Source organism: Gracilinanus agilis, chromosome 1 (assembly GCF_016433145.1).
Source record: "Gracilinanus agilis isolate LMUSP501 chromosome 1, AgileGrace, whole genome shotgun sequence".
In the NCBI taxonomy this organism is placed as follows: Eukaryota; Metazoa; Chordata; class Mammalia; order Didelphimorphia; family Didelphidae; genus Gracilinanus; species Gracilinanus agilis.
Window position 1 is genome coordinate 249233099 of NC_058130.1, and position 17929 is coordinate 249251027.

Sequence of the window (17929 nt, forward strand, 5' to 3'; positions counted from 1 at the left end):
TTTAAGGTTTGCAAAGCATTTTACAAGTATTATCTCATTTTCCCCCTCACAATAACTCTGGGAGGAAACTGAGGCAGACAAAGGTTAAGTTAAGTGACTTGACCAAGGTCACAGAGTCAGTTGCATCTGAGTCAGGATTTGAACTCTGGCCATCCCGAGTCCTGGTCTACTTCATCAGCTGCTTCACTCGATTGTCTCTATGCAGCTACAGCATGTGAGGGGGTTCCATAGTGATGCCTGAAGTAACATCATTTCAGCAAGCCTGGGTAGCTTTGCACAGGTCCATTTTACCTCCTCTTCCCTCCCCCCCTCCCACCCTTTCTGCAGCTAAAAGAGGCTCTGGAGAGCTCTTCATAGGATGTTTGAGCTTGAAGGGAGTCCTAGAAATCAAGTCCAAGTCAGCCTTGTCATTTATAAGGGTTCTCAAGAGCCAGAGGGAAAGGCAAGTGCTTAAAAAAAAGTATCTCAACCCAGAGTTTAAAGCGTTAGAGCTGGAAGAGACCTTAGAAAATTTCTAGCCCAATTCCATTTTACAAATGAGGAACCTGAGTCCTAGAGTAGTATGCCACCCATGCAATGAGTCCCATATCAACAATTCAATTCAAAAACATTTACTTAGGGCCTGCTGTAATACATAGTGTATTATGGTCTTATGTTATCAGAATTTCATTTCTGAAAGCTTCCCATTCCTCTTGGGCTAACTTAGAGACTTTTAGTCTATTGGAGATCTAACTATGCTTTCTTTGAACCATTTGAAAACTGCTTTTGCCTAAATCAAGGATCTATGTCAAACTATGCCTGGTTTTCTTCTCTATATCACAAACTTTGTGATAAAGTTAATATTCTCTCTTCTCTCTTCAACCTTCTTCCCTCCCCCGGAAAAAAAAAGTTCCTATTATTTGTCCTTTAGCAACCAAATAGGCAGGAAGACTCTTCTTCTTGAGTTCAAATTTGGCCTCAGCTTTGTGATCTTGGTCAAGTCACTTCACCCTGTTGGCCTGTTTCCTCATCTGTAGAAATGAACTGGAAAAGAAAATAGCATGCCATTCCAGTATCTTTGCCAGGAAGACCCCATGTCTGGTCACGAAGAGTCAGATACAATGGAAATAACTGAACAGCAACAACCTATTCTTCTGTAGTGGTCAGAATCAGATCCAGAATGGTAAAAGAAAGTTATCATTAAGGCAACTGGGTCCAGTGGGAAGAATACTAAATCTGGAATCAGGGGGACTGCTTCGAATCTTGAATCCTGCTTCCACCACTTACTACCTAGATGACCTGAGATCAAGTCAACTCACTTCTAACCTGTTTCCTTGTTATTAAAATGAAAGAGTTTGACTAGTTCACCTCTTCAAACCCTTTTAGTGATCCTGTGTCCCCAAGACAAACCAGGAATTTATTAGCATATGCTTTGGGGAGAGAAACAGAGATAGGAGAGAGGGAGCTAGGAGGAGAGAGAGATGTCTAGTTCAGAAAATTAAGGTTTCCTGTAATTACTATATTGTACCTCAATTCCAGGTTTGTTATTTGTTTCCCAAATTCTTCATTTATTTTTTCCTACTGTTCTCTAAGGGATGTTAGAGGCCATCAGATCTAACACCTTCATTTTTCTGATGAAGAAATTGAGGCCCAGTGACTTGGCCAAGGTCATGCAAGTAGTAAATGCCAGAGCTAATATTTTCACACCTTTTTGTTCTCTGGCACCTTGCAATTAAATCAGTCAACAAATATTTATTAAGCACTTACTGTGTGCCAAAGCGCACTGTGCTCTGTTGCTGGGGTTACAACTATAAATAATAGAATGATCCCTACTTGAAAGGAACCACATTGGGGGTTTGTTGTAATTGGCTTTAAATGTTCCTTTCCTGTAGATCCACTTGGATACCTTAGCATTAACAAAGAAAACTTGTGGTTTCTGAAGATAGCTCATGGTAATTCCTTTTGAATCCCATGTGCCTGGGACTCTGCCTCTCCCAATTGGGCCAGTTTAGGCTGCCTCACCCAAAGTGGAGTCCTTGAATTCTGAAATGACCACTCCCTGTAGTGTTTAATGAGCCAGGATTACAATGGTCTGATTGTGGTACAGCTAATTTACTCTTTCACACCCAGGTTCTTTATAGCTTCTGCTGCTGTTTCAGAGTCTTGGAGGTCCTTGTGTTTCTTTTCCCTCTCCTTTTACCCCTTCTCCTTCCCCCTTTCCTCTTTCCTTTTCCTTCCCTTTCCTTTTCCCCTTCCTCCACCTTTGCTCTTTTCATGTGTGAAAATTGATATCAGAGTACTTTCTAAGTCTTCCAGTGAATGAGGGCTTGAAGATTAACTCACTTAAAGGTCATATAGGTAGAACTAGGATTTGAGCCCAGAACCTCTGAATCCAAGCCTAGAACTATTTTTTTTCTGGGATTTCTTTTGTGTAGAAGCTTAAACTTCCAGCTGCTAAATTCATAAAGTTATTGATATTGATGTTCATGATAGAAAGGGCAGTTAAAGACTCAAGGGTATAGATTGGAATCTCAGACTCTCCTAGGTAAGCACACGTGCTCTCTGCCATCTTTTTAAAGTCACCTTGGCTGTCTGTTAGGAGTGGTGAGGAGAAAGAAATACCTTACACATTTCAGGAGAGCTGGTGTTGGCTGCATTCCAGCAGAGGGGCCACCTCAGAAGACTCTAGAAGTATTCTCTCCCCATCTCTTATAACCTACAGTGGAGGCAGCTTTTCTGGGTCCAGCCTCTAATAGTCATGGTGAACCAACCAGTAACTCCTGATTATGCAGTGAGGGACAGAATGTGTGTCCTTCCCCATGAAGGCAAAACTGATATGCCTAACTCCATCTGGAGGATCCCCTGATCATCCTTACTGCATATAAGAGGAATCTATTGCAAGGCAATAGCAGCTATAGGGATCTTCAGCAAAGGTAACCTTTGAGCAGAGCTTTGAGGAGAGGTAGGGATTCAAAGAAGCAAAAGTGAGCACAGAGTCCTTCATTTACAAGTTTAGGTGGGCTACAACAGAGATTTTGGGAGCTTGTTGAATATTACTTCTGTTAATTACTAGTAAATACAATAGTACTAATGCTTTGTTGTTGTTGTTCAGCCCACACACTGGCCATGTCTGAAAATGTACATCATATTCTATACCTTCCTTCTAGTCCATCATCTTTCTGCCCAGAGGCTGTTGTTCAGTTGTTTTCACGTATCTCTAACTCTTCATGTCCTTGTATGGAGTTTTATTGGTGGTTTCTGAAGCGGTTTACTATTTCCTTCCTCAACTCATACAGATGAGGAAACTGATGCAAGCAGGGTTTAACTAGAAAATGACTGAACAAACAGAGACACTATGGGGTTGGTTTTCTCTGGATGTTCATCGTTCCAAAGCCTTTTTCCTCTTTCTACCACTCCCCTGGAGGATCTTTGGTCCAAGTGTTTCTCCTGAAGAGTATCTGGAACCAAGAGTGTCTGCATCATTGTGTTCAGCATTTTCTCTGCTGATCAAGATTCATATTTCCCTCCATATGTAGCAGCACACAAGACTGCCTCAGGCTAGGGTGGAAGCCAGGTTACTCTTCCATTACACCTTATTCCTTTTTCACTTCTGGTTTTCCCTCACACAGAGAATGATCTTCCTATTGGAAAGGATAAAGCAGAGATTATTATTGGGGAATTGAGAGTCAAGATAAACAAGAAATAGGAAGAGAACACATAATGCTGTTGCTCCAGACTGATTTTGTTTTAGGGCACTGAAAGAACTTTGTGGATATAATTACTAAATGTCTACTGATGATGTTTGAGGATTCATGAAGAATGAGAAATTTTTCTAGACTTGATATGGGCAAAGTCCCATTTTATTTTAAAGAGGAAAAGGATGAATTTTTAAAACATTAGGCTGGTAAACTTGGAAGGGATCTAGCCCAAATCTAAGCTACGTTGAAGACCTCAGATTCCTGAGGGGAATTGGCTCTTTTCCTAGAACTGAACCAGAGAAATTCTGGCCTTGTCCTAGAGCTGCTTTGCTACTATAATCTAAATCTCTCTTATGTATAACTAACTGTTGGTTTGAGATACTTGCCTTGGCTTCTGAGCTAGCTTGTTTCTAGGGGTTCTGAGAACTTGCCCTACTCATTCTCTGATAAACTTTCTGACTTCTCTGCCAATGCCATGGTTTCTTGCCCAGTACTCAATAATTTTTCTCTCCTTAGAGGCAGTTAAGTGTCACAGTGGAAAGAGAGCTAGACTTGGAATCAGGAAATAGTTGAAGTCCTGACAGACATTTATTAGCTGATTGACTCTGGGCAATTCATTTAACTTCTGCCTCCCTCAGTTTCCTCATCTGTAAAATGGGGATCATAATATCATTCACTTCCCAGGGTTTTTGTGAGGATCAAATAATATTCATAAAGTGTTTAGCATGGTGTCTGGCACATAATAGGTGCTTAATAAATGCTTGTTTCATTCCTACACAATTGTGCAGTTTCTAGGATTGGTTCATAAGGGGAAAGAGATTGTTAAATACTACTCAGGAGTAAATTACTTTTTTATTATTTTTTATTAGAAAAATTTTATTTAATTAATTGATTTAGAATATTTTCCCATAGTTAGATGATTAATGTTCTTTCCCCTCCTCTCCTCCCATCCCTTTCCCATAGCCAATGAGCAGTTTCACTGGGTTTTACATGTGTCATTGATCAAGACCTATTTCGATATTATTAATATTTGCATTAGGGTGATCAGTTAGAGTCTATGTCCCCAATCATATCCCCATCAACCCATGTGTTCAAGAAGTAGTTTTTCTACTTCCACAGTTCTTCCTCTGAATGTAGATAGCGTTCTTTCTCATCTGGATTATTGCATTGCTGCTAGTAGGGAAGTCCATTACATTCGATTGTGCCACAGTATATCCATCTCTATGTATACTATATGTATATTCTATATGTATAGAATATGTATATTCTCCTGGTTCTGCTCCTTTCACTCTGCATCAATGCCTGGAGGTTATTCCAGTTCACATGGAATTCCTCCATTTCATTATTCCTTTGAGCATCATCACCAACAGATACCACAATTTGTTCCACCATTCCCCAATTGAAGGACATTCCCTCATTTTCCAACTTTTTGGCACCACAAAGAGTGCAGCTATAAATATTTTTATACAAGTCTTTTTCCCTATGATGTCTTTGGGATATAAACCCAGCAGTGGTATGGCTGGATCAAAGGGCAGACAGTCTTTTATAGCCCTTTGAGCATAGTTCCAAATTGCCATCCAGAATGGTTGGATCAATTCACAACTTCACCAGCAATGCATTAATGTCCCAATTTTGCCACATCCCTGCCAACATTCACCACTTTCCTTTGCTGGTATGTTAGCTAATCTGCTAGGTTTGAAGTAGTACCTCACAGTTGTTTTTATTTGCATTTCTCTAATTATAAGAGATTTAGAACACTTTTTCATGTGTTTGTTGATAGTTTTGATTTCTTTATCTGAAAATTGTCTATTCATGTCCCTTGCCCATTTATCAGTTGGGGAATGGCTTGATTTTTTTGTACAATTGCTTTAGTTCCTAATATATTTGAGTAATTAGATCTTTGTCAGAATTTTTTGTTATAAATATTTTCCCCAACTTGTTGCTTCCCTTCTAATTTTGGCTGCATTGGTTTTGTTTGTATAAACCCTTTTTAATTTAATGTAATCAAAATTAGTTATTTTACATTTTATAATATTTTCTAACTCTTGCTTGGTCCTAAAATCTTTCCTTTCCCATAGATCTGACAGTTATGCTATTTTATGTTCCCCTAATTTGCTTATAGCTTCCTTCTTTATATTCAAGTCATTCACCCATTCTGAATTTATCTTGGTGTAGGGTGTGAGATATTGATCTAAACCTAATCTTTCCCATGCGGTTTTCCAATTTTCTCAGCAGTTTTTGTCAAATAGTGGATTTTTTTCCCAAAAGCTGGACGGGTTTATCATACACTATCTTGCTGAGGTCATTTACTCCAAGTCTATTCCACTGATCCTCCCTTCTGTTTCTTAACCAGTACCATTTTGTTTTGGTGACCACTGCTTTATAGTACACTTTAAGATCTGGTACTGCTAGGCCCCCTCCTTCACATTTTTTTTCATTATTTCTCAGGGGTAAATTATAACAAAGTGCACATTAAATAAATTAGTCATTACAAATTGGGTGCTGCTACTCGTTTATTAATCCCTTAAGTTATTAAGGGTTCCTGTATAACTTGAAACGTTTGCCTATCCTCAGAATGAGAATGACTATTTTCTTTCTTAAACATTCTCTCTCCACCTGTTTTGGATTTGCCCATCTGGGTACTTCAGACAAAACTCATACAAGCTTGCTATGCAAATAAAAGTTCACTCTCTAATCAGAACTCTCTAATTAGCTAATCAGAAAGATCAGGGAGCCTAATGGATGACCAGCAAGCTTTGTTTTTCCAACCATGCTTTCCTACTTAAACATTAAAAATAATTGCTCTCCATCTTCACAAAGGCAGTTTAGGGGAGGGAAAGAAAAAAATGATTTTATGATAGATACATGTTAATCTTGTGTGCACACCCAGAAAAAAGAGTAATTCTGAATGACATTGAATTTGTATCTAAAGATCCTACCACCCTATCTTTTACAGAATTTGTTTTCAGCCCCTGGCAACATTGTAGTATAATTGCCCCAGGAGATATGGGATGCCTCAAACTGAAGAAGGAGCCCAGGAGAGGTATGCCCATGCTAGGGGCATCAAGCTGCAGGCAAGGCTAACAGCAGTCACAGAAACTCGGGTACTAATTCCTGGCCCCACTTGCACCTTTCTTTGTATTGTCTTCAGGGATCTAGGGTAGGAATAGGATTCATTTGGAAGGTTATAAAAATATCAGACTCACTCTGGTCTCTGGTACTCAGCCACAGCTTGTCCTGGGAAGAAAATAATTTCTTGTACCTTTAAAAGATTGTTCCTTTTTGCCACTGGCCCCCCTCTCTTCCATCTCAGTCTGGTTCTCTACATTCACAAACTCCCAACATGCACCATATAGCACATAACTACACTGTTTATTTGTAACATAAACTACCATAGAAAGACATAAGTAAGCAGATTCTCAGGTGCAGGTCAACCTGGTCCTTCATTCTTAGCTCTGCTCTCTCCTTATAATCTTGGAGGGGAAAATTGCTAAGGAAACAGTTAGATGGCCAATGGGGAACAGGTCTCTATGGACTAAACTCCCAATTAAAGACAGAGGAAACAAAATGAACTTACCCCCATTAGCATCTCGCCTCTGCCTGCCTATTGCTTCGCCCCCTAGTTTTCAGGGGGAGTTGTCTGACTTGCATCATCTAGTCAGCCACTACTCAGCTTTACCAGTTGCAGAGATTTAGGGAAAGGTATCCTTTAATCTACAGGAGCTGCCATTTCTTTTGAGCCAAATGGAATTCTGTGAAATATGTTCTACCCTTTCCTACTACTAGATAAATTCCCAAAATTATAAACAAAGCTATTTCTTTTATGAGACTTGGGGTAGAGGCAGTGGGGGAGAGGAAGATTTTAAAATGAAGGAGTAAATAGTTACATAATAAGTGTATAAATGAGAGTTTAAATCCAGAGGCCAAATACTCTAATATTGTCTAATAATTCTGTCTTTTCCAGAAACTTTTGGACAGTTTTCAGTCATCTTGAATTGAGCATCTCCTTATTTACTAGTCCCTTCCCTCTTGCTATCAGGCATACCCAAGTCTCTTCCATCTTTAAAAGACTTTCTAAATGCTACCATGCCCTTAGCCACATTCCCTGCCTCCACTTTCTCTCTTCTCACTCTTTTATTCTTTGCAGTTTGGCTTCTTTCTGTCTTTCACCATCTCTCCCTTTCTCACCTAGCTTGAAATGCTTTTTACAGGGTGGATCCCAATAGTTTTGGGGATGGAAATTTTTCCATTTTAATTAGTATTGGCATCTGCTTCATTTTTCTGACCTAGGCTGGTTTAATCTTCATTAGGCAGCCTCATGGGGCTCCATTCCTGGGGTTCACCACTCTTGATGGTGGACTTAAAAAAGACACTCAGCTTTATCTTTGCATCAAACTCCTAAATTTAACTGATCTTTCAGCCTCAGCCTCCCCAGAAGCAGGAAGTAGTACAGACTAGAGATGATACCCAGCTGATCTCACTCTTAAGTACCAGGTCTGATGGTCTTAGACCTCATCAATTTGGGATTGAGTGATTTGATTTCTGCATCTGACAACTGCAGACAACCCTACCTTCTTAGGTATGATCTTTTCTCTGGGTTGTGACACTTTTTCCTTCAGGGCCTCCTGCTTCATTCTTAGTCTCCTTTGCTGATTGATAATCCATATCTTGTCTACTAACTTCGGTTCTCCCTGAGGCTCTGCCCTAGGCCTTCTTCCTCCTCTCTATCCTCTCTTTGTAACTTTGATCAGCTTCCTCTGTCATTTCTGTGCAGATGATTCCCCAGATCTTTATATTGACCCTTTTCTCTTCCCTGTGCTTTAATCCCATATTACCAATTTTCTCTTTGCCATTTCAAACCAGATGTCCTGAAGACAGCTCAAACTCAGCTTGTCTAAAGTTGAACTCTTGTTCCTCACCCCCCCCCCAGTTTTTTCCTTTTCCATATGTCCCTTTTTTAAAGATACCATCATCCTTCTGGTCTCTCAGGTTTCTAACTTCAGCATCATCCTCAATTTCTTACTCTCTCTCCCTACCACATATCCAGTCTGTTTCCAAATCTTGCCCTTTTTACCTGCACATGGCTCATACTTATCCCTTTTTCTCCACTCAGATACCTAGCTATCCCTGTTTCTGACCCTCATTACCTCTTGCCTACGTTATTATTATTATTTTTAAAACTCTCACCTTCTGTCTTACAGTCTTTACTAAGTATTGGTTCTAAGACAGAAGAGCAGTAAGGGCTGAGCAATTTGGGATTGAGTGATTTGCCCTGATCACACCCCTAGGAAGTGTCTGAGACCAGGTCCTCCTAATTGCAGGCTTGGTGCTCTTTCCACCCTCGATATATTTCAAAAGCAGCTAGGTGGTTCATTGAATGAGAAAATGCCTGGAGTCAAGAAGATCTATGGTTCAGATTTGGGCTCAGACATTTACCAGCTACGTAACCTGGGCAAGTCACATAACCCCATTTGCCAAGCTTCTACTGCTCTTCTGCCTTGGAACTTGTATCATTTCTAAGACAGAAGGTAAGAGGTTAAAAAAAAGAATAATGCTTGTTGCTTGATTGTGAGAAGCAGTATGTTGATTTCTAGTGCCTAGAAAGTGCTTGGCACATAGCAGGTGCTTAACAAATGCCTGTTGATTGGTTGATCCATGGGAAGCAATAGAGACTAATGCAAAGAGTTCTGGATCAGGAGTCAGATGACCTAATTCAGCAAATGATTCAATAAAAAAATGAGGAAAAAAGAAAATAATTCCCAAAGTTACAAATGTGGGAAACTAGGTGAACAATTATTCGTGTCAAAGACAAGAATAGTGAAATCAAAAGGAAGAATAGGTTTGAGAGGAAAAATAATGAACTCTGTTTGGGACAGTGTTAGGTTGTAAGTAGTGTCAGCACACCTAAGTGGAGATTTCCTGTGGGCAGTTAGAAGTATGGAATATGACTTCATGTACAAATATGAGTGAGATTGCCAAAGTTTGGGGAGAGCAGAGCAAGGAGGAGACCAAGGGTATAACTTTGGGCATCACTCACATTATGAATGGAAAGAGGACGAAAAGCCAGGAAGAGAAATATGATTAAAGTGATAGGAGAGGAATTAGAAATCATGATGGAAGAGAGCATTGAGAAAGTAGGGGTGGTCTGGGATAAGGTGGTCAACAATATCAAAAGCTAGAGAAGTCAAGGAAAATGAAGACTGATAAAAAGCCATCTGATTTGGCAATTAGGTTACTCTGGTTCCTGAAAGACATATTCTGGATAGTCAAGCTTTTCAAAGAGCTGATGGCTAACCCTTTAAGTACCAGAGCTTTGTCTTAAATTTTTCTTTAAAGAAATCTTAGAACCTAATAGAGGCACAGTGAGGTGGCTCAGTTGGTTAGGTAGACAGACCTTGAGGCAGGAGGTCCTAGGTTCAAATGTGGCCTCAGATACTTCCTAGCTATGTGACCCTGAGCAAGTCGCTTAAGCCTGCTTACCTAGCCCTTACCACTCTTCTACCTTGGAATTGATATTTAGTATTGATTCTGCCACAGAAGGTAAGAATTTATTTTTTTAAAAAAGCATCTTATAGAAGGGACTTCACAGAACACCAAATCGAAATCATACCTAAACAAGAATGTACTCTATAATATCTCTGCAGTGTCTTCTCTATCTAATCAGTTCTACACACAGCTTCCAATTAAATATTCCCAAACCATAGTTTTTGACATTTTTTCTGTTTAAAACACTTCAATGGCTTCCCGTTACCTTTCAGATAAAATACAAAAGTTTACCGTTTAAAGCCCTTTACAATTTGGCCTCCACCTATGTTTTTGGTGTAATGGCCATTTATTCCTTCATTTATACTCTACAAACAGTCCTATTTGGTATATCCTTGTATTTGACAGACTGCCTTACTTTTCTCTGTATTTGAAGCTACCCAATGACGTTCTTCTTTGGAGATTATAACATCCCCAGCCTTCTTGTCCTCTGGGGTCTCTGTCTTCCACAGAGAAATATCCATTCTCTCACTCCACCAAGTAAGGGTGCCCTAAGTGTAGTTTGTGATGTACTTATGATTCAGTGTGGAGGACTCAAAAAATGTAATAAAAGAAAAATATGAGAGCTTTGCTTTGTTTTAGATGGAAATCTTTTTCAAATGGACTGGATACTTGATGTGGATGGAATGATGGTTTATGTGGAAAACCTAGAGATTCAACTAAAATGTTAGTTGAAACTATCAATAATTTTAGCAAAATAGTAGGGTATGAAATAAGCCCACATAAATTATCAGCATTTATGAAGTCCTGCAATAAAATAACCAGATAGAATAAAATACCTGGAAATATATTTGCCAAAACAATCCCAAGAACTACATGAATATAACTATAAAATGCTTTTTATGCAAATAAAATCATATCTATGTAATTGGAAAATATTAATTGTTCATGGATGGGCAGGGCCAATATAATTAAAATAACAAACCTATCTAAACTAACCTACTTATTCAATGCCATCCCAATTAATTTGCCACAAGTTATTTTATTGAGCTAGGAAAAAAAAATTCATTGGGAAGAGCAAAAGATCACAAATATCAAAAGAATTAATGGAAAAAGTATAAAGAAAGGAGGTCTAGCAGGACCAGATTTTAAATTGCAGTAATTATTAAAACTATCTGGCACTGGCTAAGGAATAGAAAAGTAGATCGTTAGACCAGGACAGACATACAACAGACAGTAAGTAAAGATTATAGTAACCTTGTAGTTGATAAAAGCACAGATCCCATTTTTTGGATTAGAACTCACTATTTGGGAAAAATTATTGAGATACATCAAAAGTAATCTTACACCATTTACTAAGATAAGATCACAATGGAATGACCTTGACATAAAAGGAGATTTCATAAGTAAATTAAAGAAACAGGAAACATATTGCCTATCAGATTTGTGGATAGGACAGAATTTATGAGTCAACAAGATGTGGAGAGCATTGTAAAATTTAAAATGGATAATTTTGAATGTATTAAATTGAAAAGTTTTTGTACAAACAAATGTTGTCAAGGTTAGAAGGAAAGTAGAAAATGGGGGTAGGGGAATTTTGTAGACTTCTTGGATAAAGGTCTCATCTAAAATATGTAGAGAACTTATTCTTATAAACTTGACAAAGAGCCATCCCTCAATTGATAAGGGGTAAAAGATATGAAGAAACAATTTTCAGGTGAAAAAATTAAAGTCATCTATAGATTTATGAAAAAATGCTCTATATCACTACTGACTAGGAAAATGGAAACCAGAATAATTCTTAGTTATTATCTCATAGACATTAGGTTGGCTAAAATGACAAAAGGGCAAAATGACATATATTGGAGGGGTGTGGAAAAATTCCACTCCTGGTGGAACTGTGAATTGATCCAACCATTTTGGAGAGCAGTTAGAAATTATACTTATATATCCCCTTAGACCCAGTATTGTTGGATCTATTTCCCAAGGAGATCAGAAAAAAAGTAAAAGAACCTATGTGTTCTAAAATATTTATAACAGTTATCTTTGGTGGCAAAGAACTGGAAACTGAGGGAATGTCCATCAATTGGGGAATGGCTAAACAATTTGTGGTATATGATTGCAATGGAATACTGTTGTGCCATAAGAAATCATAAGAGCAGTCTAATTTTAATAAAACTTGGAAAAAACAATCTGGGATAGTGAACAGCAAAATCAGTAGAACCAAGAGAACACTATACACAGCTACAGATTTAATTCTTGAAGAATAAATTGTAAATATTATCTCCAGAGAGTGAACTAAAAAGTGGAAACATGAAAGACATAATTTGTTATAAATATATCTCCCAGAAGATGCCTTTAAAAATCATCCAGGACACATGTTCATACACATGGATAAAGGTGTCTTTAAATGAGGTCTGTCTTCTTTCTTCTGCCTCATTTAAGCAAAATCTGGGTTGGGGTGTTGGAAGAAAGAAAATTGAGAGAGTAAATAAGTTTTCCATGGTTCCTTCAACATAGAATTGTAAAATTAAGATGGCTGGGGCTGGTATCCCTGAAATGCCACCATTAAGAACCTTGCCTTTTCTCTATCCTCTCCTTTATAATTTTTTTAAATAATATTTTATTTTTAGAAAAATTTTCCATGGTTACATGAGTCATGTTTTTACTTTCCCCTTCACCCCTTTCGCCCCCCCTCCCCCACACCCTCTGCTGTAGCTAATTCGCATTTCCACTGGTTTTATTATGGGTGGTCAGTCAAGACTTATTTACACATTATTGATAGTTACATGGGTGTGGTCTTTTCAGGTCTACATCCCCAATCATGTCCTTATCAACCCAAGTGTCCAAAAAAGTTGTTTTTCTTCTGTGTTTCTACTCCTGTAGTTCTTCCTCTGAATGTGGGTAGTGTTCCTTTCCATAAATCCCTCAGAATTGTCTTGGGTCATTGCATTGCTGCTAGTACAGACATCCATTACATTCCATTTTACCATAGTGTATCAGTCTCTGGGTACAGTGTTCTTCTGGCTCTGCTCCTTTCACTCTGCATCAATTCCTGGAGGTCTTTCCAGTTCACATGGAATTCCTCCAGTTTATTATTCCTTTGAGCACAATAGTATTCCATCACCAACATATACCACAATTTGTTCAGCCATTCCCCAATTGAAGGGTATACCCTTGCTTTCCAGTTTTTTGCCACCACAAAGAGCACAGCTATAAATATTTTTGTGCAAGTCTGTTTATCTATGATCTCTTTGGGGTACAATCCCAGCAATGGTATGGCTGGATCAAAGGGCAGGCATTCTTTTATCGCTCTTTGGGCATAGTTCCAAATTGCCATCCAGAATGGTTGGATCAATTCACTACTTCACCAGCAATGCATTAATGTCCCAATTTTGCCACATCCCCTCCAACATTCATTACTCTCCCCTGCTATCATTTTAGCCAATCTGCTAGGTGTGAGGTGGTACCTCAGAGTTGTTTTGATTTGCATTTCTTTAATTATTAGATATTTAGAACACTTTCTCATGTGCTTATTGATACTTTTTATTTCTTTATCTGAAAATTTCCTATTCATGTCCCTTGCCCATTTATTAATTGGGGAATGGCTTGATTTTTTATACAATTGATTTAGTTAGCTCCTTGTATATTTGAGTAATTAGACCTCTGTCAGAATTTTCTGTTATAAAGATTTTTTCCCAGTTTGTTGTTTCCTGTCTGATTTTGGTTGCATTGTTTTTCTTTGTACAAAACCTTTTTAATTTAATATAATCAAAATTATTTAATTTACATTTTGTAATTTTCTCTAACTCTTGTTTGGTTTTAAAATCTTTCCTTTCCCAGAGATCTGACAAGTATACTATTCTGTGTTCACCTAATTTACTTACAGTTTCCTTCTTTATATTTAAGTCTTTCACCCATTCTGAATTTATCTTGGTGTATGGTGTGAGATGTTGATCTAAACCTAATCTCTCCCATATTGTTTTCCAATTTTCCCAGCAGTTTTTGTCAAAATAGTGGATTTTTGTCCCAAAAGTTGGGTTCTTTGGGTTTATCATACACTGTCTTGCTGACATCACTTACCCCAAGTCTATTCCACTGATCCTCCCTTCTATTTCTTAGGCAGTACCATATTGTTTTGATGACCACTGCTTTATAGTATAGCTTAATATCTGGTACTGCTAAGCCACCTTCCTTCACGTTTTTTTTTTATTATTTCCCTTGATATTCTTGATCTTTTGTTCTTCTAAATAAACTTTGTTATAGTTTTTTCTAATGTAGTAAAAAAGGTTTTTGGAAGTTTGATAGGTATGGCACTAAATAAGTAAATTAATTTTGGTAGAATGGTCATTTTTATTATGTTAGCTCATCCTACCCATGAGCACTCAATGTTTTTCCAATTGTTTAGATCTAATTTTACTTTTTTGGGAAGTGTTTTGTAGTTATGTTCGTATAATTCCTGTATTTGTTTTGGTAGATAGATTCCTAAGTATTTTATATTGTCTAGGGTGATTTTAAATGGTGTTTCTAACTCCTGCTGCTGAGCTGTGTTGGAAATATATAGAAATGCTGATGATTTATGTGCATTTATTTTGTATCCTGCAACTTTGCTAAAGTTGTTGATTATTTCTATTAGCTTTTTAGTTGATTCTCTAGGATTTTTTAAGTAGACCATCATATCATCTGCAAAGAGTGATAACTTAGTCTCCTCATTGCCTATTTTAATACCTTCAATTTCTTTTTCTTCTCTAATTGCTACTGCTAGTGTTTCTAGTACAATGTTAAATAAAAGAGGCATCCTTAATAATGGGCATCCTTGTTTCACTCCTGATCTTATTGGAAAGGCTTCTAATTTATCCCCATTGCATATGATGCTTGTTGATGGTTTAAGATATATACTGTTTATTATTTTTAGGAAAGAACCTTCTATTCCTATACTTTCTAGTGTTTTCAATAGGAATGGGCGTTGTATTTTGTCAAAGGCTTTTTCAGCATCTATTGAAATAATCATGTGTTTTTTGTTGGTTTGCTTGTTGATATGGTCAATTATGTGGATGGTTTTCCTAATGTTGAACCATCCTTGCATTCCTGGTATAAATCCCACCTGATCATGATGAATAACCCTCTTGATCACTTGCTGGAGTCTTTTTGCTAGTGTTCTATTTAAGATTTTTGCATCTATATTCATTAAGGAGATTGGTCTGTAATTTTCTTTCTCTGTTTTTGATCTGCCTGCCTTTGGAACCATATTTGCGTCATAAAAGGAGTTTGGTAAGACTCCTTCTTTGCATATTATATCAAATAATTTGTATAGTATTGGGATTACCTTTATAATTGGAAAAAAAAGTGTTCCTAATTTTGCCTGCCAGTAAATGAACTAGGTGGCATTTGAGCCCCATCATAGAATCGTGAAATTTCAGAGTTGGAAGGTACATCAAAGACCATGCAGCCCAAACCATATCCAGAAAAGAATTTTCACTACAATACCTGTGGATAATTGATCATACAATTTTTGAAGATCTCCAGTGAAGGAGAACTCACTGCCTCCTAATGCAACTCCTTTCCAGTTGAGAAAAACAATATAGTGGATCTAGGATAATTTGATGTTATAGGGAACCTATATCACCATATCTGGACTACTCTCCCTCCTCATCTCTGGCCCCTACCTTGCCTAGCTTCCTTTCATGTCCCATCTAAAATCTAAATCTCACCTTCTATAAGAAATCTTTCCTAATTCCACTTAATTCCAATGCCTTCACTCTGTTGATTGTCCACAATCTTTTCTGTGTATCATGTTTATGTATACATGTTTTCATGTTTCCCCCATTCACTTGTGAGCTTCTTGATTATCTGTAATTTATCCTATATATCTTGTTTGCACTTAGTCTATTCCATGTTTTCTCCTCCTGAGGACAGGGATTGTCTTTTGCCTTTCTTTAAATCTATGGTGCTTAGTACAATACCTGTTACATAATAGATGTTTAATAAATGTTTTTTGGGGCAGTTAGGTGATACAGTGGATAGAGTGCTGGACCCAGAATCAGGAAGACTCATCTTCCTGAATTCAAATCTGACCTCAGACACGTCTTAAGTGTATGAGTAACTAGTAACCTAACCTTGTTTGCCTCAGTTTCCTTATCTGTAAAATGAGCTAGAGAAGGAAATAGCAAACTACTCTAGTATCTTTGCCAAGAAAATCTCAAATGGAGTCACAGAGAGTCAAATATAACTGAAAATGACATAAAAGCAATAACAAAATGCTTATTGATTGACCTATAAAATTGGATGGCAGCATTTTAAAAAGTCAGACAAAAAATTAGCAGACAATTGAGGAAAGAAATTTTTTAATTTATTTATTTATTGGTTACATTAAAATTCTCAGATACCTCTTCTTCCCTCCCTTCTTCACACTAGAAGAGGTATCATTTGACCCCTCCCCCACGTGTGTAGGCAGATAGATAGATTTTGTGTTTCCATTTATCATTTCTTTTTCTGGAGGTGGACATTCACAAGTTATTCTTGAAACATTAATTCTGTAGCTGTATATGTTTTCCTTTTTTAAAAAAAACCCTTACCTTCTGTCTTAGAATCAGTACTTAATTATTGGTTCCAAGGCAGAATATGGTAATACCTGAGCACTTGGAGTTAAGTGACTTGCTCAGGGACACAGGGCTAAGAAGTGTCTGAGGCCAGATTTGAACCCAGAATCTTCTGTCTTCAGGCCTTGCTCTCTATTCAGTGAGTAACCTAACTGCTCTAGGTAGTTGTATTTAATTTTCTCTTGATTCTATTCATTTTTCTTTTCAAAATTTCATGTAGGTCTTTCCATGGTTTTTGTTCGTTTGTTTCCTTTTTGAAATTAGCCTGCTCATCATTTTTTGCAGCACAGTAGTATTCCATCACAATCATATGCCACAAATTATTTAGTGATTCTCCAATTAATGGGCATCTCCTCAGTTTCCAGTTCTTTGCCACCACAAAGAGAGCTGTTAAAATATTTTAGAACATATAAGTTCTTTTCCTTTTTTCCCTCATCACCTTGTGAAATGACCCAACAGTAGTATTACTGGGTCTAAGTGTAGATACAGTTTTATAACTCTCTGGGCATGATAGAGAAAGAAATCTTAAAGGAGGAAATTATTAAGAAGAACTGATGGGGATTTTGAGCATCCTATTTTCTATGTGAAAGATTAATTTTCAGATAATAAAAAGATATGTTCTGGGCTAGTTGGAAGGCATATTTGATTTATAATTTTGTTTATATTTATATGTTGTTTTATATAGTGATTTTTTGCTTCGGCTTATAAAACCAATGGGTAGTAACAGCAAAAAAAATGGAATTTTTAAAAAGAAAACTATCTAAAATGAAATTATAGACTACAAATTGTTAAGTACATGTAGATAGAAGTGTGGTTTTTTAGTAAAAGCATTTATTTCATTTGATGTTTCTGTTTAACTCTTTTTCTTTTCTGTTTAACTCTTTTAACCAGAGTTCTCTTGCCTTTTTTTTTTAATTCCAGAAACATGCCAAAGGCCAGGATTTGTTTGATCAGATTGTATATCATTTGGACCTTGTGGAAACAGACTACTTTGGCCTCCAGTTCCTAGATTCTTCCCAGGTCACAGTATGTATGACTTTTGTTTCATATGCAGATATGATTCCCTAGGGGACATGCAATAATAGGAAGACAATAATAGGAATTGAATTTGATTATGTCGAAGCCACTGGGTCCTATGTTATCAGGTAAGGCTTCTTACATGCTGTTTCT

The 17929-nt window shown here is 37.4% G+C and overlaps 1 protein-coding gene across 2 annotated transcripts in view; it reads left to right on the forward strand.

Annotated features, from left to right (window-relative positions):
• The window catches only part of EPB41L4B (erythrocyte membrane protein band 4.1 like 4B), a 263630-nt gene that overhangs the window by 43211 nt on the left and 202490 nt on the right, over window positions 1-17929 (forward strand). For both annotated transcript variants that reach the window (XM_044660774.1, XM_044660784.1), the window contains exon 2: window positions 17681-17785. In XM_044660774.1, the coding sequence (XP_044516709.1) occupies window positions 17681-17785 (105 nt within the window). The remainder of the gene's footprint in view (window positions 1-17680; window positions 17786-17929) is intronic.